Source organism: Terrapene carolina, unplaced genomic scaffold, assembly GCF_002925995.2.
Source record: "Terrapene carolina triunguis isolate 2854851 unplaced genomic scaffold, T_m_triunguis-2.0 Scaffold95, whole genome shotgun sequence".
Lineage (NCBI taxonomy): Eukaryota > Metazoa > Chordata > Testudines > Emydidae > Terrapene > Terrapene triunguis.
The window spans coordinates 2,293,780-2,319,158 of record NW_020664446.1 but is presented as its reverse complement, the minus strand read 5'-3'; the positions used below and the strand labels follow the sequence as shown (position 1 = coordinate 2,319,158).

The window sequence follows — 25,379 nt, the reverse complement described above, 5'->3', positions numbered from 1 at the left end:
GTAGAGCCCATTCGCCGCCTGTTCAGTGCAGGACTGTTCCCCAAAGAAGATTTCTATTGATTTTTTTTGCAGCAAGTCAGTTACAAAACGAGGCAGCACAGTGATAATAGTAACAAATGTAATATCAATTCTTTATGAACTTGAAACTAGACCACATCAGCTGGCAGGTTCAAGAGCTGGACTAATGGATGCATGTACTTATTGGAGCCACCTGTTCTGACACCATAGCAGAGTTCTTAGATGTGGACATATCTGACAGATGGAAGAGTTAAAAACTGCGTTCCTTCCCTGTTGATTTGCTGCCTGTGCTCCAATGGCAAAGACAGACTGTGGGGCATTCATCCTTTGACACAGATGGGCCAATCAGAACGAAGATTCTCTGCCCCTTTAGTTACTAGTGACCTGCACTCCCAGGAGAAAGATTCCATAAGCGGTCAAAGGACTAAATTTGTCCACTATCTAACTCTCCAGTTCTGGAAAGGTCTTGAGTCTCAACCCAGCCAAACAGACAAATTAACAGGTAAGGAACAAAATTTGACTCTGTTTTGGTCTCAAGGCACAGCTTCAGGGCTTCTGTCTAGCAGTCCTTGCAAGTAGAGGAGGAAGACAACAGGAAGGCTACTGATGGACAGGAAATGTGAAACAGGGAGAGCACCACCCTCTTGGAAAGGAGCACTCTCCACCCAGTGGCAGCACTAGCGGATACATTCCGGATATGCAGTATCATGGGGCAGTCTTGAAAAGTTCACTCACTCAAGACTGGTGCCACTCCGCCCAGGATGCAGCTTCAGGCTTAGTGCAGCAAGCCTTGCACTTCAGCTAACACATAAGCCTCTTAGATAGAAGTGCTGACCCATTCACCAAAACAACCCTTTGAGAGGTCCTAAGTCCCTTCCTGCAACTCTCAGAGTATGAACAAGGCAAATAACTTCCCAAAGGATTAGGATCAGAGCAGGTAAATCCTAAGGCCCCTAAGTCAGCCCAGATCTTTCCTAGTTTTCAGCTGAGAAGGAAGATTTCTGGAAGTGAAATTCTGACATCACCATCAAAGAGAAAGCTAGGCTATCGATGGAGAACTACTGTCTTGGAGGAACACTAGGAAACCCCCTTGGAAAATCATTTCTCTCACTGGATCCCTTAATGTGCTGATGGGGAAAGACAGGACCTCTAGGAAGTTGAGACATCCTTAAATACTTCTTGCAGAAACGGAGAGAAGGCATTCTGGCATTCCGGGCTGAAGTTCCCTGCTGTCTACACCAACCGGGGAGACATCCCACACATCTCATTTTAAGCAAAATAGTTTTTTTTTCCTGGAGCACATCATTGCAAAGGCTGCCCTATTCAGTAGTGCCCTATTCACTTCCTTCAGTAGTGTCCTGTCACACACCAAGAGCTTCAGAGCACCTGGGCTGGGGTGAGTCACAGGCCTCCAAACAAGCATAACGAGTCTTGTGGATAAGGGAGAAGCGGTGGATGTGGTATACCTAGACTTTAGTAAGGCATTTGATAAAGTCTCGCATGATATTCTTATCGATAAACTAGGCAAATACAATTTAGATGGGGCTACTATAAAGGTGGGTGCATAACTGGCTGGATAACCGTACTCAGAGAGTAGTTATTAATGGTTCCCAATCCTGCTGGAAAGGTATAACAAGTGGGGTTCCGCAGGGGTCTGTTTTGGGACTAGCTCTGTTCAATATCTTCATCAACGACTTAGATATTGGCATAGAAAGTACGCTTATTAAGTTTGCAGATGATACCAAACTGGGAGGGATTGCAACTGCTTTGGAGGATAGGGTCATAATTCAAAATGATCTCGACAAATTGGAGAAATGGTCTGAGGTAAACAGGATGAAGTTTAACAAAGACAAATGCAAAGTGCTCCACTTAGGAAGGAACAATCAGTTTCACACATACAGAATGGGAAGAGACTGTCTAGGAAGGAGTATGGCAGAAAGGGATCTAGGGGTTATAGTGGACCACAAGCTAAGTATGAGTCAACAGTGTGATGCTGTTGCAAAAAAAGCAAACATGATTCTGGGATGCATTAACAGGTGTGTTGTGAGCAAGACACGAGAAGTCATTCTTCCGCTCTACTCTGCGCTGGTTAGGCCTCAGCTGGAGTATTGTCTCCAGTTCTGGGCACCGCATTTCAAGAAAGATGTGGAGAAATTGGAGAGGGTCCAGAGAAGAGCAACAAGAATGATTAAAGGTCTTGAGAACATGACCTATGAAGGAAGGCTGAAAGAATTGGGTTTGTTTAGTTTGGAAAAGAGAAGACAGAGGGGACATGATAGCAGTTTTCAGGTATCTAAAAGGGTGTCATAAGGAGGAGGGAGAAAACTTGTTCACCTTAGCCTCTAAGGATAGAACAAGAAGCAATGGGCTTAAACTGCAGCAAGGGAGGTTAGGTTGGACATTAGGAAAAAGTTCCTAACTGTCAGGGTGGTTAAACACTGGAATAAATTGCCTAGGGAGGTTGTGGAATCTCCATCTCTGGAGATATTTAAGAGTAGGTTAGATAAATGTCTATCAGGGATGGTCTAGACAGAATTTGGTCCTGCCATGAGGGCAGGGGACTGGACTCGATGACCTCTCGAGGTCCCTTCCAGTCCTAGAATCTATGAATAAGCAGCTACAGAGATGCTGGTCTTCTGGACAGGGCCAAGAAATCTGCTAACGAAATTTTTCTCAGCCAGTGTGGTATAACATGGATCAGGAGACCAATGCTTTACTGATCGGTAGAAGCTGAGGGAAGGTGTAAGCATCTAGCGAAAATACATCCTGAGTGAAAGCTTCTGTCTGATTACCTGCTTCAGTACCTGGGTTCCTTTGCGTCCACAGTCATCTAAAAGAGGAGTCTTTAGAGGAGCACTCCCCTGGAGGCACCTGCTGCATGCCAGTCAATTCACTCCAATGTTGGATTTCCAGAAACACAAAGGTCCCAGAAAGGTCCTGCCTGCCTAAGTAAGATTTGATTCCATTGCTAGGATCTTGCTCCTGCTGCCTCAGTGGTGACTGAGATAAGCCACCAATGCCATATTGTCCATCCTGATCAGAATGTGGCGACCTCTGCACTGATCTTAAGGGCAGAGTGAGTCACCCAGCATGTAGTACTAGTACATTTATATGAAGGTTCCTTTGTCCTTTGGGCAGTATGTCCTATTCCTCAAGGTTTACTGTAATCTGCAGTCTGTTTGGGAACTTCCTGCAGAAGGGCCCAGTGGTCATGCAATCATATCAGAGAGGACCTGACCCACAGATAATGGGGACACAGCCCAAGTCATCTTTGCTGATCCTCAGAGTAGCAATCACCAGCTGTTGCAGTTCCCAGCAGTCCCGTGTCCATGAAATCAGGTCATAACAGGACACTATGCAGTCCAGGAGGGAGAGGAGCATCCTCAAAGGAGACACATGGCAGAAGCTGAAACAAGAGGACAGGGCCTGATACCTGAAATGTAGTCAGCTTCCCCTTTCCCTGGTCATTATATTCGAAGATCTTTCCTTGACACTAGCTCAAGTGAGCTAGCTTTCCAAATAAGGAACAACAGAAAGAGAAGCATCATGACTATAGCCATGGCTTGGAGTATGTCAGCAACTAAAGCCTGGGAGTAATAGCAGCAGTAGGGATTGTGCAGGGTGATATGCAAAAGTCACTGATGGATCTAAATAGAGGGGAAGTCTAAATGTGTCCCTCAAGTCTAGAGATATCGGAGAGTCCCTATGACGCCTAACAAGCTACCAAAATGGTATGCAAGGTCTCCATTCAGAATTGTTGCGACTTCACAAACTGGTTGAACCACTTCAGGCTTAGAATGAACCTTTTTCTCCTTGGTCTTTTCTTTACCACAGCTAACTCAAGTACGCTCTGGAACCAGATGGTCAAGGGATAGATATTAAAAACATGGGGCAGTTAAATTAGGTGGGCAAAGATAGGTGTGCCCTCTTTTTCAAATTAAAACTGTTTAGAAGGGAGAAATGAACAACAGTTTGATGAGTGAGAGGAACAAGGAAACTGCAGCAGCTCATGTTCAGAGAGGACCATTTATCCACTGTGCTCAGTGATCACTGGTCCTGGGAAAAGAAGATTCTACCTCTCAGACTGCAATCTGGAAGGAAAATCCCAAAATAGGCAAAGTGCAGTAAGACTGGGTGGATCTGGGTTTGTCTCCTTGTTTACAAGAGGATCCATTACCTGCATAAAGTTTGGTCTTAAGGAGGTACTGGACTTGGGAAGTGCATAACTGAAAAGGTCTTCAAGAAGACTGAGCACTTTGGGTCAAACTGTCTGAGAAGCTATGAATGGAAGAAACACTCTTCTGATGTCGGCCAACGTGGAATCCAAGATATCACTAAAAAGGTGGGAATCTGTAAAGGGAAACCAACCCATTCTGTCCCGTAAAGCAGCACTTCCTTTCCTGATCCTCAAAGACAGTTGCCTCTGTATGGCTCCTGGAGGTGTTTCACTGTCCTGTGAGCTGTTACAGGAAGACCAAGTGCAGCACACCATGCAACTGTGAGTGGGGTGGTCTCACCAACTGAAGAATTTTCTATCTGAAGTTGGTCCTTTGGTAGAGAGAGCAAGACACCAAATTTGGTTTTAATCTTCTGGAAACGCAAAACCTGTCCTCTACTGCAGTGTATTTTCTAGTAGTGCTTTGCTCCATCTAGTTTTAAATGGATCAAATGCTCAAGGTTGAAACTTAATACATCACAACAGCAGAGATCAGAGACTCCAGAACAGTCAAGACGAAGTCTCCGCTCTGCAGAATGAGTGCATAAACTGGAGCACCAACCTCCCAGACACAGCCTACCCTCAAGAATAGGAGAGGAAATAATCAAGACAGCCGCTAATCAAACCCATTCTACAGAGTATATAGCTGTTTAGAAATGAAACTCCTCACAGCAAACAGTATTCTCTATTTTGCAGGCAAGGTCAATTGGATCGGGTTTGCAGATGGCATTTTTGTATTGCAGATCTGCGTCAGAAGAGGACATGCATGTTCCCCTCCCATTTCCAGCCAGCTTTACTGAGGGAGCTTGAGCACTGGACTGTTTGTTGGTTCAGCCAGGGTATGCCAGAGACTGCACTGATCTTGGCAGAAGACTATTCCTTTAGACCATCTGGCAACCTTTGATACCAACCATAAGGTTCTGATGACTCAGAGGACCCGAGAGTAGACAAGAATCGTTCAAGTGGTTCAATTTTCCACAGACAAGTGACAGAAGGTGACGCTGGTAACTGCATACCTGCTTTGAAGGCTTTCCTGTAGGGTTCCATTGACACCTCTACTATTTAACATGCGTCTCTAGCAGCTTGGGGACATAATCATAGCATCGTCGTTCAAATCATCTCATTATGTGGATGATAGGCAGCTTTTTGTTTTTCAATCAGGCATCAAGGGTGTTTCCTTGATGCTTTTCTAGTACCTCTAACCACAATAGGAAGTTACAGTTAGCACACACTCAATCCAAACAAGATTAAGGTAATGCTGGTAGAGGCAACAGGAAGGCTACTAGTTGGCATGGTGTTGTCTGCCTCTATTGAAGGGTTTTGTCTGCACTTCATTTAAGTTGCTTTTGGATTCCCAGGCTGGCCCTTTATTTCCAAATGTAGCTGATGATCAAGGTCTTATCTGCATCTGGTAAAGATACCAGATCTCTCCAGTGGGGACCTTGATAGGGTCCATCTGCATAGCTGCATTCTGACCATCTGCATAGCTGTACCACACAAGTATTATACCAGTTCTCTGAAGCATGTGCTGATTTTCTATTCCTTTTCAAGACCAATTCAAGGATGTGCCTAGGACCTAAGCCATACCAAACAAGAGGCCCTCCCCCACCCTACATGCTGCTGTCGCAACTGATGTGCATTAACAACTCTTAGATTTGAATGTCAGAGCTGAAGGCAGGGCAGTCTCAGCGGAGGACCCTTCTCTCTAGAACTTTGTTTCACCTCCTGGGTCTGAAAAAGCAAGGGTGTTCAGAGGCACTCATGTGGTAGGCTGTTTTGGGAGGGTGGGTGAGGGGGAAGAGAGAAGAAATCCCTTTTTAGTTTGACCAGTGACATCTTAATTTTTCTTTGAATTGTGATGTTTCCTGAGCTGGAACTGTACCTTTTCTGCTTGGAAAGCTCCTAGCATACCATAAGCACCAAAAGATACCATTCTAATTATGTTAATTATTGTACATGCACATAGTGCCGACATCATGGCTACACTATCAATTACAACTCACATTCATATATGATTCTGTAGTGAAGACAAAATTTTGGTTTACTTGTAAAATGCCCAGATACCATGGTGATAGGCATGGTATAAATGTTTACACAGATCGAAGCGTGCTATTCTAATGATGTTATCTACTTGCCTTATGAGCTCTCTCAAATACCTGCTTTAAAAAACAGGATTGTAACGTTTAGCACAATTCCATCTCATGGGATTACTAACCTCTGCTTCAGACAGTTCTTTATCACCATTTGGCTTACTGTACTTTTCCTGCATAAAAGGGATCCAAGAAATTTTGCATTTTTTAATGAAGGGCGTTACATCGACAGTGCCCAAAGCATAGCCACATATGCCATCCTCATCTTCAAGGACAAAGCAGTAATCCAGACTGAGGGAAAGCAGACCTCCCACTAACCTGCAGAGAGGAGAGACGTATCGGGTTGAGTTCACCACACAAACAAAGCAACAAGTCACTTCAAACGAGGTATTGTCACTGTAGGTTAATAGTCAGGATACTGTACACAAGGAACGAGAGTCATTATACAAGGGTGGGAGATGAAGGCATTGATCTACTCAGTCACTTAGGACCAAATTTTCCATCCTGCATGTAATCACGACCACTGTGCACACAACTGCACAAATTGTGAGATGTGGAGGATCAAATAGGAAGTATTCAGGCCACGAGATCAGTGAGGCTGCGGCTCAGCAGCAAAGAGAAAGGGGACTAAGACCCAGCTGCCATTCCATTGCAATGGACAGGCTTCCTCCTGCCCGGGTCCCAGTCACCCCACCCTGCCCATAGTCATGGAGCTGAGAGAACAAGAACAGAACCTTCTAGTGACATGCCCTGCCAGCAGCCCACAACGTAATTCTCCTCTCTTTCAACCCCCTCCAAGAGTTCCTGCAGACATGTCCAGGCTGCTCTCCACCATGCTTCTACCTTCTTTTTTATCCCATTTGTACTCATCTCTTCCTGTCCCCCACATGATAGAGCTGCCCCACTAGAGAACTTCAATACATCAAAACATTAACAAGATGGGAAGAGAACTCAAATAGCTCATGCTCAAGAAGTTAAATAAAAGCTCAGTCTTCCCTTCTGCTTTCATCTCACTTGTCATTTTTTCATCTAGTATTTCGACCGTAGTGTGCAGAGTACATCTTGTCTTCATCTGTGATGCACCTCACATTTTTATAATACACATTTATGTACCGTCAAAAGATAGATGGCTAGTAAAATGTTTTACAAGACAAATTCAGGGATTTAAACACAATATAAAACAAGACTCTGAAAGGAAGCTAAAGCAAACAGGCCAAGAGATAACTAAAGCCACATTTACATTAAAGAAAACTTCCACCAGTGCTATCACTAGATCTGAACCGGTGGAAGCCCGAGTGTAGCAGGTCCAGCAGCAACAGCTAGAAGGGTTTCCCACCACTTTAAAGCAGCTGAAAGTAGAGCTAACCAAAACCTGATAAAAGGGTCAGTTTGCAGGAACCTTGTTTATACCTGAATTCGCACTGGTGCTACCACCAGTTCAGCTAAACCACTGGTGAGAATGTCTACATCAGGGAAATGGACAGAGACAAGAATTGGAAGTAAAACCTTCAATAAAACAGGTATTTGAGCATAAATGGAGTAACCACTACTGTCTTGGAAGTCCGACTGCCATTCAATTGAACCTTTCAGAGGCTGAAGTGGAAAAGGAGTGGGAGTTTTGTCTCTTCTCCCATCTTTTGACACTTTTCCTTTTATCCCTTCTATTTTCCTTTCCATTCAATTTTATGCCCTACCACAACCTTCTAGGACCTGGTCCATGACGTCTCTGCCTTCTCCTACAAATCACTTCTGAACACAAGCTTCTTCCATGAGGCCCAAAAATCCTAACTCAGCCCCCCCTTCTCTGAAAACTAAAGCTGTTGAATAGAAAGAAAACAAGTGAACAAAAAACCCTTCTATTACCACTCTGCTATTTTGTGTTTGTTTCACCATTTCTTCAATTGTCTATGCTTTACACAGAAAACTCTTCAATGCAGAGACTCAAAGCACCCAGCACACTGTTGATGCTACACACGTATCAACACACCAAAATTACAATGGCTGCAGACATACATGCAAATTTTAAAAGTAAGGATGTTCTACATACTTGTCTCCAATTAAGTCTGGCTGACTATGGAAAGGTTGATCAGCTCCATCATCATACATCTCTCTGCAAATCTTATACACCGATGCCTAAAAACAGACACAGAATGATTATTTTTCTAGTTCCAAAACACCCTTTTATTTAAAATAAACACACTGATTAGCGAATTTGCCTTAGAGAGCTCATTAATGTAGTCTCCACTGTGGAACAAGTTTTGATATGCAGTTTGGTTGTATGGATCCATGTAAAGCATATTTTATCTGTTAAAGACTCTTCAAAGATCTTTCTTGCAACTAGTTAAAACTCTGCCACAAAAAACCTCACACCCACAATGCTGAGGGTCACATCAACATCTGTCACAACCATGAAGAGCATTAAACATGCTCATTAACTACTAAGTGCTCTCTGGGTATATTTAACAGGCTTTAATGTTAAATAGCTACAGGGATGTTTTATATTCAACCAAAGTAAGGTACTTCTGAAGGGCTGGATATGCCCTGACAGATGCCCTTCAGCAGCAGAATTTTTCCATTTGAAAACCTAACCTATTTATAGATCAGACATTTTAAATGGAGTATACAAGGTTTTGCTTTGAATACAAGTTGACTAAATGATGCGTCTTCACCCTTCTTATTAATCAGATTCTCCCTCTCCAAAACTTGTATTCTTTGTGACAGCATGTCTTCGGTATGGTCTATGCAAAAAGGTTATCAGTTTTACTAAAGGTATAATTTTAGGTTGGGATTTTCAAATCTGACTAAGGGACTTAGGGGGAATGAGTCCCATTGAAAGTCAACGGGGCCTGTGCTCCTAAGTCACTTAGATGATTAAATTCCACCCCTAAAGATTCAATTAAACGTGTGCAAAGCCCTGTGTGTTCCTTCTTTTTTCAATTAGAACGTGGCTTCTCAGTTTAGCTTGTATCAGTCAATACACAAATGTAAATCAAACCAATGTAAACACTTAAACAGATACATGTCCACACAATGATTTGCACTGGTTTAACTATACCAATTAAATCACACCTTTAGTTAAGGCAGTGTAATTGTGTTTAGACAAGGCCTTAGATTATAGAGCTGTTCAGGGGCACAGGGAAACATCTTTATTGGAAAGACACTAAAGCAGTGTAAATTTACAGCATAAGACTTATTTGAGAATGACAGTCTCAAATCCCATTTAGAAACCACTCCTGGGGGGACGGAGGGGAGAGAAACAACCTGAAGGGAAGTTAAGCACTTTAAGAAAATCCAAGTGCTTACTTTGTAAGTCCACAAAACAGGAAGAGCAGCTAACTAGAGGTGATGAACTCCTCAAGTAATTCGGTTATGCAGAAGCTGGAAATTCAGTGGCACTTACCAGACTGACCCTCAAGTGGAGTGAGTGAGTGAGTGAGTGAGTGTGCGCACACACACACACACAGTTGCTAAAAAGATTAACTTACAGCACATTATATTACATACACTGCCAAAGAAATCCTGCAATAGCTTACTACTTAGTTTTCATTTTAGAGAGGGAGAATGGGCTAATGGCTAGAAAAGGTGACTAGTGTCTGGATTTATGAATTGTGGACTTGGCTCTGAGAGTGACTTGTGTGACTTTGGGAGAATCATTTCACCTTAGCTCCCCCCACTCTGTAAAACAAGGACACTTGCATCTCACAGGAGGATTAGGAGGCTTACTAGTACATGAACTGCTTTTAGAAATTGATATGTAAAAGCAGCATATTATTAACCAAGGGAATATAGCAGGTTGGGGTAGCAGAATAGCCAGTGGAATCAGTGCTCAATAGTAATGTTCCTTAATATCAGGGGCATATAGTTACCTCATCTTTTGGAAAGTAGGGTCTGATAGTGTAAACCTTGGAAGTTGGAGTCAACGGAGGTGGCTGAAAAAAGAGGTCATTTGCCCCATCAATAGGCAGCAAACGCTGTGAAAACAAAAGACTTAATATGAGTGTTTGAAAGGCAAGAGACACATCGCACTCTGGCATGTGCACTGCAGACTCCCAAATTAACATTTGCTACTGCAGGCACCCCAGAAGGTGGGGTTGGTATGCTTTACAAATATAAAGACCTTATTATCTGAATAGGAATTATCCAATTGGTGTTTTAAAATATGCAATTGTAACAGCACATTAATGGTGTTTATGTTAAGCTCATTTCTGCTTTAACATACTTATACCAATCATATCTACACTATCTCTGTGTAAGAACATAGCATGTCAGGAGGAAAGGTTTGGTCTGAAGAGGGTTAACTGGCCAGAGGAGACGCTTTATCCCAAAAGCAATGCGCTGATTCTATTTGCTGCGCGCAGAGCACCTGTGAGGGGGAAAAAGTACAGCACTTGAAAAATCCATGAACAAATTCGAACATGGTGTAACAGAGGTTTAAGAATATTCTCCAATTGAAAGCTTCCCAGTAAAATGAGTTACAACTTTGTTTAGAGAAGAATCAAAACACGTGTCAGTGACACTCTCTTGCTCATGGAATTCCCATTGGCAGACAAGCATGCGCGCATTGTGCAATTGCGGGCGCAGATAAAAACGCTGTGCGACCTGCAAAGAAACAATGTGAAATGTACAACTAAAGCCGCTGCGCTTCGCGGGCGCATGGGACACGCAGCATCTCCTTGAGAAATTACTGTGGAAAGGGGAGGAAAATTATTTTAAAACCAAACTGTAAGGCTAATTGGACTTTGGACCAGAAAGCCTTCGGCAGACCAATCCTTCCAGACCTCTGTTGTGCAACAAAAGGTTTCTCATAAAACAAAGAAAATGTCATTCAGTTGTGAAGTCATATTGATACCTGGAACTCTCCTGCTAGACCACCTCTAAAGGCCCAGGGTTCTTGGTCTCCACTTAAGAACTGTGCTGAAGATTGACTACGACACCCTGTTGAGATCAGATCCAAGCGGAGAACGTTACGAGAAGGGGGATTTCCTGGGGGTCTAACATGTCCAAAAAGCTAACATACACTTTGTGGAAAAAGCTCTCTAACTGAGCTATAATCCAGGACTTTGGGGGAGGCTGTAATAATGTTGTACAATTTGTAAAGATTCTAAGTGCTCATGCCCTTAATGGATAAATAAATTGCAATATCTATGTTACTGTTTTCAGATAATGGGCTAAAGAGCAGACAATTAAGTATTTAAAAAGCCAATAATACACCTCATACCACACTGGGAGGCATGAGATCTGTGCAATGATATAAGCTTCCCAGACCTGTTTGTACATTCTTTTGCCTGTACATTTATGGCAGAAGCATCATGTCCTTAGTGAAAAAGAGGACATTTTGGAAGCAATATGGCCTGGTTAATAGCGACTAATGCAAATTTCAAAGAGATAATACAAGACAAATTCCATTACCACAGCCCCTTGAAAAAATTGGGCCTGTCTGAAGTCACATTTTAGTATTATTTGTTTTAATCTTGTCAGAAAACTAGGGTTGGCAATAAATGCACGGAATGGTCTGACTCACTTGAGACAGCTACGACAGCTGTATGGAACACTGGTCTCATTGCAACAGATGAGAAAGGCCAGTTTAGCTCAGTTCTGGCCCATGTATTTACAGTGCTACTGACATGCTGAAGAGGCCAGTAAGTTAACTGCAATGAATTCACAGTTTGATTGTAATTAGTAAAGAACTGTTGAGCATAGACAGTTTTATTTTTGCTTTTTAGCATCTTATTTCTTCCTCCTCAAGCATGTCAGTCACACTAGGCTTCCTACCAACCAACCACGAGGCCCATTAATACATATTATATACTGAGCATTTTAAGTACTGGAAAATCTACTTTCATCAGCAAGTTTAGCATTTAAGACTGTTCCATTAGCCAAGCATTACAGCCTTTAACACCAATTAACATATATGACATTTTTGACAGAGGGAAAGATTAGGTGAATGTTTGGAATAGAGATTAAAATTACCTGCCTAGTTTTCTGATAAGATAAGCAGCGCAAAAGTTCTTTTCCTTTTGTGGACAGCAATCTACCTCCTGTTCAAGTAACAGTCTCAGATCAATACAGTCAATTATGTTGTGCTAGTCAGAGAGTCCCAAAATGTACCAAGTTTGACATATGATAGTCGAGTAATAAATTTTAAAAAGACTTATTTAGTATGATAAATTTAGAAAATAATCCAAGTATCAGGATTTAAGTTTAGCTTGCTCCCACGTCTGAATGTCTGATGTAAAAAGATACCCTTTACAACTATAAGGTTTAGTCATTAACTTGGAAGACAATATTTGTCTCTCCTTTGAGACTACAACATAACTAGCACTTCCAATTATTACAGTAAAGAGCCTCGTGAATGAAGAGCTGTGTAAATGAAAAACATAGTTAATGCCTTAGTCGCTGCGCAAATGTGACTTCAGTTCATGCCTAGTGCACATCTAATCTATCTGAGCTGCCTCACAGACAAAACCTTTCCATTTTAATTAATTAATGACGACGCGCTGCGAACATCTGGCGCTGTCCATCCAATAGCAGTAGAAACTTGTGCTGAGGATTCTCCCATCTGTACACAGTGGGGAAGAAGACAATAGAAGGCATTAGTAATCCATAGTACTGTACAACCACACTATTTAAAGGGACTGAATGCTAGCTGGACTGGGAGGAGAGGTGAAGAAAATGAACTTTCAGTGGACCATTGAACACGCCATTGTGGGAACTAATTTGGTTCAGTGTATTTAACCTACATGAGCTATATTAATACGAGCTGTGGAAATGTATTCCCGTTGAAGATCTTTTCCTCAACTATGCGTTTTTTAAACTGCTGTAAAATTAAACAAATAAAATAAAAAAAGAATGAGGAGACTGAAGTATCTCCTCTCCCAAATCACATTCCTGGGGCATGGGAATCGGCCTGTACAAGTCAGAACTCTTACTAGGTCTTCTGGCTACTTAAGACAAGTTTTGGGACTGAGATTGAACAGGGCTAATATTTGCAAAAGTAGCTCCTGATGTGGACTGCCTCAATTTTTGAGTGCATAACTTGAGACAGCTTAGATCCGATTTTCAAAAGGCACAAAGAAGAATTCATGACTTTAGCTACAGTCATTGGGAGCAGCAGATGCTTAGCAACTTTGTAAAATCAGGCCCAAGGGGTCACAAATTAGAAACTTGAATCCGAAACTCGAAGCAGCCAAAACTCAGATGACTGCTTTTGAAAATTTTGGCCTAGGTTTTTAAACAAATAATTGAGCGATCAAAGAGACTTTCCACTTAAATCTCAATGTAAAGTCAGTAACAATACTAAGCATTTTTGCATCTTACAGGTTTTAAGGAATCATGAAGTCAAGCTTTAAAGCTGCACGGAGATGTACGCATGTTGTTAACACACTAAATGCTACCAGTCTCTTTTCAAAGACCTTACAGCTATTATTTTTTGCTCCCTTTACACAGTAAAAGGCGGATATTTATTTGCTCACCTCTTTTTAAAACGTTTCATATCTCAAGGGATCAGTGGATATTTCAACTGCACAAAGTGCAAATGAACTTCACCTTGCCCTAGCTGAGGTGACTTGACGACCTGCTAGGTCTTCTCGGTCTCTAAATGATAAACTATTTAAATCTAGCTACAAGTTAGTAGGATTTAAGAACAACTGAAACACTAGAACTAGACGAAGGCTGTGTAATGGTTATCCACTGTGAGGTTTGTGACAGCTACAAAAATTGTGACGTGAGACCATCAGCTTTGCGGCCTGCTGTGTATGTCAAGCAAGTCCACAGCATATTCCTTACAGTTGGATTGAAACCTGAAAGTAAAATGAGGTCACTAGAAGAACCCAGGCCATGCTGGTGCTATCTGCCAACTTAGAATCCCCCAAAAACATGTTTCAGCAAAAAAAAGCTGCATACAAAAAATGTCTTTCAAGCTCTGTTTAAAAGTCTCCGATTACATCTGGACAAACGCTGACTTACAGAGCTCTCCAATTTCCACCCTTTGCCAAAAATCAGCTATTTGGAAAATGTTAAAGCAAACCATTTTGCACCAGAATAGCCTTATATGCTAAAGCTCGCATGCGCAAGGGCTGGGAGGATCGGCTTCCTCTTGGCCAGGCCCATTGAAAGGTCACTTCTGCAATTGTTCTGTTGAAGACAGCAATAATGTTATCAAGACAGAGCAAGCAGCAGATGGCTGATGTGCGGTCACATTTCATAGTGTCATTTCCAATCACATAACAGGGTGTCAGGGGAGTTACATGGCATAGTCCAGTGTGCATTCAGTCAGAGCAAGTTAAAGTCAGCACTTACGTTTCAGAGATGAGATTTAAGTTTCATTAGCCCAAGGAAAAAAAAAATGAAGTTTCATTTAACTGCCAGTGCCTGAACACTGTTACTCATAAGATCAGTACGAATTCAAAGTAGAGTGAACAGTACTTCAGAATAGCGAGGCAGGAAAGATTTTAATGAAGATCAAATTAGACCATACGCCACAAATAATGCATTTTGTGAAATATTTTTTCCGTGGGCTAATTAAAAACAAAAAAGGTACACTATCGGAGTGTAAAACAGTTCCCAGTGCACCTACCTAACCACTGCACAAAAGACTTCACCATTGACATGATACTCTTGATATCCCAGACGTAGGAGTACATGTCATAAAGGATCGTCCTGTTGGCACAGTTGGAGAGGCGAGTGAACATTCCCATGACCAATCCACACATCTCTTCAAACTTGGCTGCTCGGGAGCGCCATTCTTCAATCTATTGAGGGAGACAAAAGATCCACAAGTTCAAAAATACTCTTCTAGAGACTAGATTTCTCCAAACAAAAAAATGGCACGATCTTGTACTTTTTTTTTTTTTTTTTTTTTTTTTTTTAAGTTGTATAGGTTCTTTCATTACAGTTCTGACCCACAACCATTTCACTACTACAGCTACATCAGGGAAGGCCACATTGTGCTTCTCTGGTCAAATGCCAGCAATCTTTGCATGGCCTTACAGCCCTTGCACAAAGCATGCCTTTGGGCTATATGATCTACTCTTTAAGTTCTTTTAAAAATAATGACATGCAGCTCCTGGGCTTCTAGGAAGTTGCCAGGGACACAATCTCCCTGTATTATAGGAAATGTGTAATGCACCTCAGGATTATGATTTAAGGAAAGAAAAATAAGACTTAGTCACACTCACTTTTTCAGAGTCCTTTCCTTTACAATTAACACTGACAACACTGCTATTTGCTCTGAGCCACTGGAACTCTCTCAGCATCTGTGCACCTTTGGGCCCATGTTCATAAGGAAGGTAGAACAAGTCAGCAAGTAACTGCAGATCCTCTAGAGTCACTGGTTCTACTGTGTAGAGAGGCTTCTCATTGGGCCCAGGCACAAACTGTTCCTTATTCATTTGCTCATCAGTCTGCATAGGGGCAATGTCATTGCCACAGTCTTCCTGCATAGACATCTCTGGGGACTTAGATTCAGCTATGCTCTCTTTATCAGTATCCATTGGTTTTAGCTCCTCCGACATTTTAGCTTCAGCAATATCTGTCAGTATTTGATTAACATTCTTGTCTGTGTCCTCTAGTTTTTCCACGACCATGTCCATTGGTTCCTCATCAGACTGCTTCTTTTCTTCCTCCTTGACTAGTGCTGGTGGCTCATCGGACAGTGCTGCCCCCTGACTCATGATGGGCTCTTGGTAAACAGTAGTAACCACAGTTGTTGCATTTAGAGAGGATGGCGCAACCAGAGGCACCACATCAACTACGCTGGTTTTAGCACCGCTGTGGGCCACTTGCCTACCTGAGAATAGAACAAACAAGTTTAAAGTCTGCAATCCCTACCAACACCAAATCAACCTTTCTGAATAATATGCATGATCAGTTGTCAAGGTACATGAATGATCATTAGTGATTCCCTTACAGTGCTGCTAAGAATATAAATTTGTCAAAGTATAAAGCCTGTTCAAGAGATCTTCTATGACAGACATCTGAATTGGAGATTTTCCCCATTCCATATATGATTGGTGGCAAAAATGGGACAGAAGCAGCTTTCTAAATAGACTAGTTAATATTTATGCACTTACAGCACCATTTGTAACTAAGGTGAGAATAAAAAGATTATGAATTAAAGCAACATTAGTTCTCTGACTGCATGGCCCTGTAGAACCATATTGAGATTGGGTGCCCTGCCATGAGGTTACAGAACTCTACTCCTAGAGCCCAGGGTAATACAGTCCACCCTCAACTGTTCCTCAGTTTCTTCAAATCCAGGCATAGCCTTAAAAATCACTGACGAGAGGAGAGTGCCTCCACATCAGGTAGCACTACTGATCCTGAGGGTTCAGGCAGAGTAGGTCTTTTGAGGGGACAGGGAGAAGAGGCAATGGATAGAGACCTTGGCCTCATCACCACTCCCTGCCAAAGCCAGTTAGATTAAATCCTTGATAAGACTTGAACCATGGAGCTGTCCAAAGGGACAACTGAAGCACTCAAGACATTTTTGTCCGTCACCCACTGGTGCATAGTGGGATCCCCGATTCTCTCAGAAATGACAACTATAATGCCAAGCTCTGATCTGGCAGGAACAATGGGCCCCACAGATCCATGGGTTCTACCTCAGAATTTGGCTCCTACTGCAGTGAGGACTCATCCGTATTGTGCTGAGGGGACACCATTCCTGAAAATGAGCATCAGAGGAATCAATCCAACAGCTTCCACGGGACATTATTATTGGTTTTAAGTCGTCTCACATCCCCTTCATGGGAGACCCCATCTTTCCCAGGCCCCCAGTACCTATGGAAGTGCACTGCATTGGGGCCAGTCAGATATGACAGTATGACCTCTGTTGATCCTCTTTTCTAGACAGAATGGCCTCTTGGAATTTCTGGGACCATAAGAGATGCTTTCCTCAGCTCAGTCAGGACCATCTTTAATAAAACTGGTTTAACAGTTCCTGCACAAAAAAGTTTGATAATACTTCCATTTCTGCTTAACGACTCATGGAAATATTTTTGGTTTTGTAAAACTATTTTCTTTAGCCCCAAACCTAAACCTTTATACCTGTTTGACAGTGTTCCTACTGTACCCAGAGGAAAACCAAGCGAATTCAACTCACTGCTGTATTGGTGAGGTACCCCAAACTCCTGCAGCCACTCTGTTAAGGCCAGCTTCAGAGCCATTTGAGGGCTATACAGGACATCAGTTTCAATATCTTCATCACTCCCTTCATTTTCCAATTTAATCTGGATTGATACTGTACTGTCTTCAGTGTCAGCTAAAGGAAAAAGTTGAGAAAACAGCACATAAGTTAGTATGCAAGATTCCAAATCAGATTTTTTTTTTTTTAAACTCTCAATAAGAGTGCTAGCCCAGGAAACCCAAGCTTTGCCAGACACAGCCTCATTTTGCAAAAACAGAACCGACTGCTGCATCCAAAATGTGTAAAATGGAGCAAACTGCAGCCTCCCTCAGCTTCAACATGGAAGTACAGCAACAAAGACTACAAATCCGATCATGCAATGTTCGTTCTTGATCTGAGTGGAGGCCTCTTAGATCAAAAAGGAGCAGAATAGATGGGAACTGTGAGCTTGGCACCTGGAAGCACTGATTAGAGTAAGAGGACAACACCATGATTTGCCACTAAAGCCATTTCTACAAGACCTAGAACAAGTTGGTCCAGTTGTCTTTCCCTTGTCCCAACTCAATGGACAATGAACTGTTAAACCATAAAAATCTACTTACTCATCACCACATCTTTCCTCACTCCATTCATGTTGGATTTGTACCAAGTTGCAAGTGTGTGAATAGCAACATAATTGGCTTCAAATTCACAGTTTGGATTGGTCAGGACTCCCTTCAGTCGAGGGATGAGCTCAGTCGACCGACCTTTGTATGGCCCAAGAAACAGCCTCTTCTGATCATAATCGTTAGCATGAATGTTATCCCAGATGACTGGAGCTCTCCTGATGATCTTAGAAACTTCTTCAATAGATTCTACTGGAATGTCTTTAGATACAACTTTAGGACCTAGATGTACAATTGGATAATTAGAGGACTTTACATATAGTTAAGAAGCACTCATACATGAAAGCAACAAAGTAATTTCACAGGTGCAATACAATCATTTACTAAAAGCCTGAGTTCATTTAAGGCTACTAATCAACTCAAAGATCATGATTCCTACCTGTCCACAACACCTCAATGCCAGGTAACAGCTTCTCTCCTACAGTCCGCAAATAAGGGGATTGGGCAACGTTTGGATAGCAGAAAGTTCCACAATATTCTAGAGAGTGGGGAAAAAGAAAAAGACATCCTAGTAGTAATGACAATCATTAGAAAGAAATGTACTATGAAAACAGACATGACAGTCTTGGAATAATGGAGTTTTACTAGGCATTTTAAATAGCCCAGTGGTACAGGTGGATATGGGACAAGATTCATCTTCAAATTAGGCAGTACAGAAAGTAGTTGGAGATGCAGCGGGTGAGAATACCTTTTATTGAGCCAACTTCTGTTGATGAGAGAGACAAGCTTTCAAGCTACACAGAAGTTGATCCAATAAAAGGTATTACCTCACCCACCTTTTCTCTCTAGTAACCTGGGACCAACACGGCTCAACACCACTGCATGCAGTAATTTGACTGGTCATTCCCGTAAGACCCGTTAGGAAGCAATTCCTAACAGTAGTATTCACCTTCCTCTCCAACATATAAGGCAACATGAAAATAAGTACATGAGCATCCAGTTAATGCACAAGATGGTATCTTGGCCACAAAAAGGATCACCAATCACCTCATCTCATATGTGGCTACACATACTGAGAGGGGCACATGAATCAGAAGTCAAGTCCCTTCTGTCTCTAGCTTGGTAGGGTTAGACAACTTGTAGAAACAAGAGAAACCAGGACTTCAGAATTACTGCCATCTCAGTATATTTTAAATTAGTCTCTGGATCAATTCTAAATGTCAAGCAATGAGGCTCTCAATTGCTCCCTTACAGGGATTATTCCACAGCCTAAAATTTCAGAAAGTTTTCCATCTTAAGCACAGAATGTGTTTATACTCCACAGCGCTCAAACTCCACCCCCCAAAATTTGAATGAGATATATTAAATGCCTCATGAAGATACAGCAATCTCTCCCCAGTTAAAGACTGCAGACAGCTTCCATTATATAGCCCTATTTTTGCCCTCTTTTAATGCTGGCCTGAAAATTCCCACATTCCTAAGGCAAAGAAGGCTGTACACATCTGAAGGTTTGTTAAACTGTTTTCAAAATTACAAGTCACAAGAATTTCCCTATTTGCTACTCTGGTTTATCTAATGTTGGTCTCCCTCTTGCTCAAAAACGGCTTATTGTCCCTTCAAGTTTTACATATAGGTATACAGGTACATTGATGGATGCCATATAAGAACAGTGTTGTAGCTGTGTCGATTCCACAAGTTGATTCCCTGCAACACCACTGAAGGATGCTATATAAATGGAATTTTTAAAACGTCTTTATTAAAGTTTCGAAGACAATCAGAAAGGAATCCTACAAAAAGTGGAAACACAGAGAAAATTGCTAAGGAGGAGTATAAAAGAATAGTGCAAGCATGTAGGGACTAGGAAAGACTAGGCACAAAATGAGTCACATCAAGCAAGAAACATAAAAGGCAAGAAGAGCAGGTTCTTTAAATACAACAGGAGCAAGAGAAAGATTAAGTGTAGGTCCCTCTACTTAGAGGGGAAGGAGAGTTAATAACTGATGTCATCAAGGCTGAGGTGTTTAATGCCTATTATGCTTCAGTCTTCACTAAACAGATAAATTGTGACCAGATACTTAACACAAGTAATATTAATAATGGGAAAGAACACAAACCCAAAATAGGGAAAGAACAGGTTAAAGAAATTTAGATAAGTCAGATATATTCAAGTCAGCAGGGCCTGATGAAATTAACCTTGGGATACTTAAGGAACTGAAGCAATCTCAGCACCATTAGCAATTATCTTTGAAAACTCATGGAGGATAGGTGAAGCCTCAGAAGACTGGAGAAGGGCAAACATTGTCCCCTTTTTCAGGACAGGTACTGTTAGCCTAACTTTGATACCTGGAATGACACAAATTGATTGTTTAATAATTTACTCGTAAGCACCTAGAGGATAAAAGGGTTATAAAGAATAATCAGCATGGATTTGTCAAAAACAAATCATGGCAAACCAACCTATTTCCTTCTCTGACAGGGTCACTGGCCTAGTGGATGGGAGGGGAAAACCAGTAGACAGGATACATCTTGATTTTAGTAAGGCTTTTGATACAGTCCTACATGACATTCTCATGAACAAACTAGGAAAATGTGGCAGCTCACACAGAGCGGAGGTGAGCTGGGGCAGGGGGGCTGCAGCAAGGGGGGGCGCAGAGGAACTGCTCCCTGCCACAGCTCACCTCCACTCCGCCTCCTCCTCCTACCCCCACGAGCACACCGCTCAGCTCCAGGCGGCAAGCCTGGGAGGGAGGGGGGAAGAGCGGAGCTGCAACGCGCTCGTGGGAGGAGGCAGAAACGGAGGTGAGCTGGGGCGGGGGAGGGGCCCCAAGAAGGGCCGCAGCAAGTAACGGGGGCCGCAGAGGAACCTCTCCCCACTCCAGCTCAGCTCCGCCTCCTCCCCTGAGCGCACTGCCACTGCTCTGCTTCTCCCCTCCGAACAGCTGATTGGCGCGGCAAGCCTGGAAGGGAGGGAGAGGCGGAGCGGCAGTGGCGCGCTCAGGGAGGAGGCAGAGCAGAGGTGAGCTGGGGCAGGGAGCGGTTCCTCTCCCTACCCCGATGTAACGCGGTCTCACCTATAACACGGGAGCTGAAAAATCTCACCGAGGACTGCGTTATATCGAGGTAGAGGTGTATGTAAAGGGCTGTTACAAAGATGATAGGAATCCATTCTTCTCCATGTATCATGGGGTAGCTGTGTTAGTCTGTATCTACAAAAACAACAAGGAGTCTGGTGGCACCTTAAAGACATCTGAAGAAGTGAGGTTTTTACCCACGAAAGCTTATACCCAAATAAATCTGTTAGTCTTTAAGGTGCCACCAGACTCCTTGTTATTCTTCTCCATGTCCACTGAAAGTAGGACAAGAAGTAAGGAGCTTAATCTGTAGCAAGGGAGATTTAGGCTAGATATTAGGAAAACTTTGTAACTAGAAGGGTAGTTAAGCTCTGGAATAGGCTTCCAGGGAAGGTTGTGGAATCCCCATCACTGGAGATTTTTATGAACAAATTGGACAAAGCTGTCATAGAAGGTCTAGGTTTATTTGGTCTGGCTTCAGCTAGAATTGATGACCTCTTTAGGTGCCTTCCAGCACTTCCTTTCTATGATAGTATGGAAAGCCCAATGGCAAACAGATACTTGGTTTAGTTTTACATCCCCTGGAGAATGACTGTAAAACTTGAGAGCCACATGATTAAGTGACAATTTTTTAAAAATATGAAATTTGATGGGGAGCCAGTAGAGGCTGTTAAAATGGATGTTGTGTTCAAACTAGTTATGTTTAAGAGTATAGATTGCTGCCATAAATAAATGATACATTGTGGATAAATTATGAATAGTCAAGTCTAAACCTGAAAATGTTTAGTCTTTTCTTAGAAGTGTCAAGTTGCTATTCTAGAGAAAGCAGTGTGCAGTTTAAGTACAAACAGGCAGCATAATCTAAAATATTTACATTTTATAAATACACACAGGGGAACGTCAACTACTGGTCAAATGGGACAACGGCACAAAGTTTAGAGGAACCATTTCTCAACTTAGTCATTACTTACTGGAACTGCTAATCCTAGATCACACACAAGGAAAGGCTATTCTAGAATATCTAATTATATTACATCCTTTCTGTGCCACTGTTGGTGCACAAGGCAGACACTAGTCTCTTCCATTCCTCTCTGTCATTTGCTGCTGCTTCCATCTGCTCTATGGTGTTGAGGTCAACTGCTCTACCCTCCCTACTAAGGGTTCTTAAAGTTTCTCTTGGGCACTCATTTCCTCTCACCAGTAGGTTTCCACTTGACTTCATGTGGGAGTCTGAGTGTTGGCATCCATAACACATGCCCCAATTATGTCCAGTGCTTTTTTCTGATTCTAGTGGAGATGAGCTGTCACTCAGTTGCAAAATATCGGCAAAGTCTAGATCTTCTAGGCATTTGCTATCTACCAATACTATATCAGTGTTTGTATTGCTAATACACTTCCTCATTATCCATTCTATGGTAATACTAAACAGCAGGTCTGCATTTTATCTCTGTTTCACACCACTGTCCACTGTGAACCACCCATCTGGATGTTCACCATTAAAGAGCACTTCACATCTCTATACATGGCCTTAATTACATTGACAACTCTAGGTGGGATTCCATAGGCCATAATGTATGACTGACTTTCAAAAGGCATTTGGCAGCCTGCACAATGAAATTGACTATGAGAGCATGCCATTCTATACATTCTTCTACAATGGTCCTTAGTGTGAATATCAGATCTACACAGGATCCCTTGGGCCTGAATCCAGATTGTTGTTCTCTAAGCTTGCATCCACTGCCTCTTTTGTCCTGAGTAGTATTGCACTGCCGAAGACTTACACTATTCTGTGTTGTTCTCCAGTTGTTACTGTCAGTGAGATCACTCTTCTTGGGTGTTCTGACAAAGATTCCATGTTTTCACTGGCCAGAAGGGGTCTCTTTTTAAAGACTTCATTAAACAGTTCTGGAAGTTTCGTTAGGGTGGTGGTATCAAGTGCTTTTAGCATTGCTGCTGCAATTTGATCATCTCCCACTACTTTGTTATTTTTCCAGTTTCTTGACTCCAGCCTATACTTCTAGTTGGACTGTCACCTCCATTGGATTGATGTTAATGGCAAGTTGATCAGATTCACACATTTAATATATCTGGTGCTGAGGTAAGGCTGCATCTGTTGAAGCCTTCTTTGAAATGCTCCAGCCCTCTATTTTTCTGCTCTGCCTCAGTTGTAAACATTTTTCCACCCTTGCTTTTTATTGATACATTTTGAGTTTTCCACACACGATTTTAGACATTTGGTAAACAGCTGTATGGTTTCCTATAAGGTCTTCAACGTATCTCCATTTATCTTTCCTTGTGTTGCTTTTCACTTCCTTGTACTCCTTTGAATGCTTTCCTTTCCTCAGTGAGTCTCTTGGCTTATGCAAGTCTTGTTCTGTCTATGCTGATAGACAACTGTCTGCTGCAGCTTGACTCTCACGGTCTGAGTGCTGCCCACTTTTCTTTAAGTCCAATCTGTGTCTTACCTTCCTCTGCTTTGGCAGCACCTCAAACCTGTTCCATAGTTCAAGATGGAATTACTCACAGTACTCTTGTTTTCAGTGTTAAAGTTGAACGTTCTCAGTTTTAATTTCAGTTTAGCAACGCAAAGACTGTGGTCTTTGCTGACATCTGCTGCTCAATATGCCCTTGGACAGAAGACCTGAATCCTGAGCTAATATAGAAGTGGTAGATCTGGGTTTTTTTGTTTGTTTTGTGAACATGGAATTCGCCAGATTCTTTGGGGTATTTTTGTGACGAAACAGAGTATTGTGTTAATTTGGCCTACCAATTTATCCTAACTGTGAGCTCAACTGTAAGGAGTGCGTGAAAGTTTATAAAAGGTTACAATAACCTGTAACAACAAATGTTAATGGGAAAGAGGTATGAAATGGAGACAGAAAGACTGAATTAGTCCACACAAAGCAGCCTACTGATAGAACTCAAGACTGTGTTAAGATCATGCTTGGTAAATAAGAAAAGCATGGAACCAGAAATCAGTGAACCAAAATTGGTGTGTCGGAAACTAGGCCTAATTGGTGGACAAAATAATGAGAGGACAGGCTATTCCACCCATCACTCCCTTTTGGGGTTCTTAGACTTTTTGGGGGGGCGGCGGGGGGGAGAACTGACTTCTAAAGTGAGCTTCACCATCATGGCTTTCACCCCCACCTTCTCCTTTCTAATCCTGAGAGGGCCAGAGACCCAGATAACACTCCCACCTCCACCAGATCCAGCTAAATCCCAAATAATAAGTGGGATGTGAAACTTTCCTACCCCTCTTCTTTTTCCATCTATCTAAGGAGAGTCTGCTAAGCCAGCCAAAACTGTATATTTTGCAGCACTGCCATAAATCTGTGACCAGAAAGAGGCAACTAAAAGCAATGTCCTAAACAGCCTGATGCTGGTAGAAGTTTGTCAGGTCTCAGAGTGGCTGATAAGACCATGTGGTGTACCTGTGTTTATTCAGCAGTGATATTACAAATGAAAGTCAACACCAGAAACAGAAGCTGCATTTTGTCTTTGCTTCTCTTCTTTTCCCTTTTGCGTGTGTCTCTTGTTTTGTCTTCTACGAAATGGGACTGGATTTTAAGTGCAGCAACTACAGCTCCAGCCCATCTTAACTAACTTCTCTTTCACCAAAAAGGCCAGTTATTACCAACGGAGTTCTAAGAGTTAACATTAATCTCTCTTCCAAAATTAAAGCCTCATGTTTCAGGGCTCCAGCCAATCTCCAACTACCAGAAATTAGGTGGTTTCCTTCCCCCTTTCCCTCAAACACTCGGTGCTGGCCACAGTCAGACACAATACTGGACTAAGGGTCTGATCCAGTCTTGCAATTCCTATGTAAATAAGGGAATCCAAATTCAGAGTTGGTGTATCAGGAGACAGGCTACAGGAAGTTTTAGCAGAAGAAATTGCCAGGCTCTGATCCCAGGCTCATCATGTGCTTAGAATCCACAATGCTTTATTTGGATTGGTTACAATCTTTAACTGAAAACTGTGGTTGCAGCTAGGTCGAGGATCCTAACTTGACAGTTCCCTGGAAGCACGAGGTAGATTACAGGTTCAATCACCATAAGTGAAAATGTACATTGCATTCCCTAAAAATAACACCAGACAGTAACACGTCAATGAAGGAGTGGTCTCCAACACTTACATGAGACAAAACTCAGAATGCAAGTACCATTGTACCCGCAAACGACAGCAGTGATTATGCAACTGAGCCAAAGCAATAATTTACAGCCAGGGTCGCCCAGAGGGGGGGGGGGGGGG

General features: G+C 42.3%; 1 protein-coding gene across 1 annotated transcript in view; it reads right to left on the bottom strand.

The window, feature by feature from the left end:
- Positions 1–25,379, bottom strand: part of OGA (O-GlcNAcase) — a 71,105-nt gene that overhangs the window by 4,357 nt on the left and 41,369 nt on the right. The window contains exons 2-12 of the mRNA XM_026651043.1: positions 20,733–20,792; positions 20,433–20,442; positions 18,494–18,592; positions 18,052–18,336; positions 17,426–17,584; positions 15,501–16,111; positions 14,900–15,074; positions 11,174–11,259; positions 10,191–10,295; positions 8,372–8,457; positions 6,450–6,642 (exon numbers count right to left, since the gene is read on the bottom strand). Coding sequence (XP_026506828.1) covers positions 6,450–6,642; positions 8,372–8,457; positions 10,191–10,295; positions 11,174–11,259; positions 14,900–15,074; positions 15,501–16,111; positions 17,426–17,584; positions 18,052–18,336; positions 18,494–18,592; positions 20,433–20,442; positions 20,733–20,792 — 1,869 coding nt within the window. The remainder of the gene's footprint in view (positions 1–6,449; positions 6,643–8,371; positions 8,458–10,190; positions 10,296–11,173; positions 11,260–14,899; positions 15,075–15,500; positions 16,112–17,425; positions 17,585–18,051; positions 18,337–18,493; positions 18,593–20,432; positions 20,443–20,732; positions 20,793–25,379) is intronic.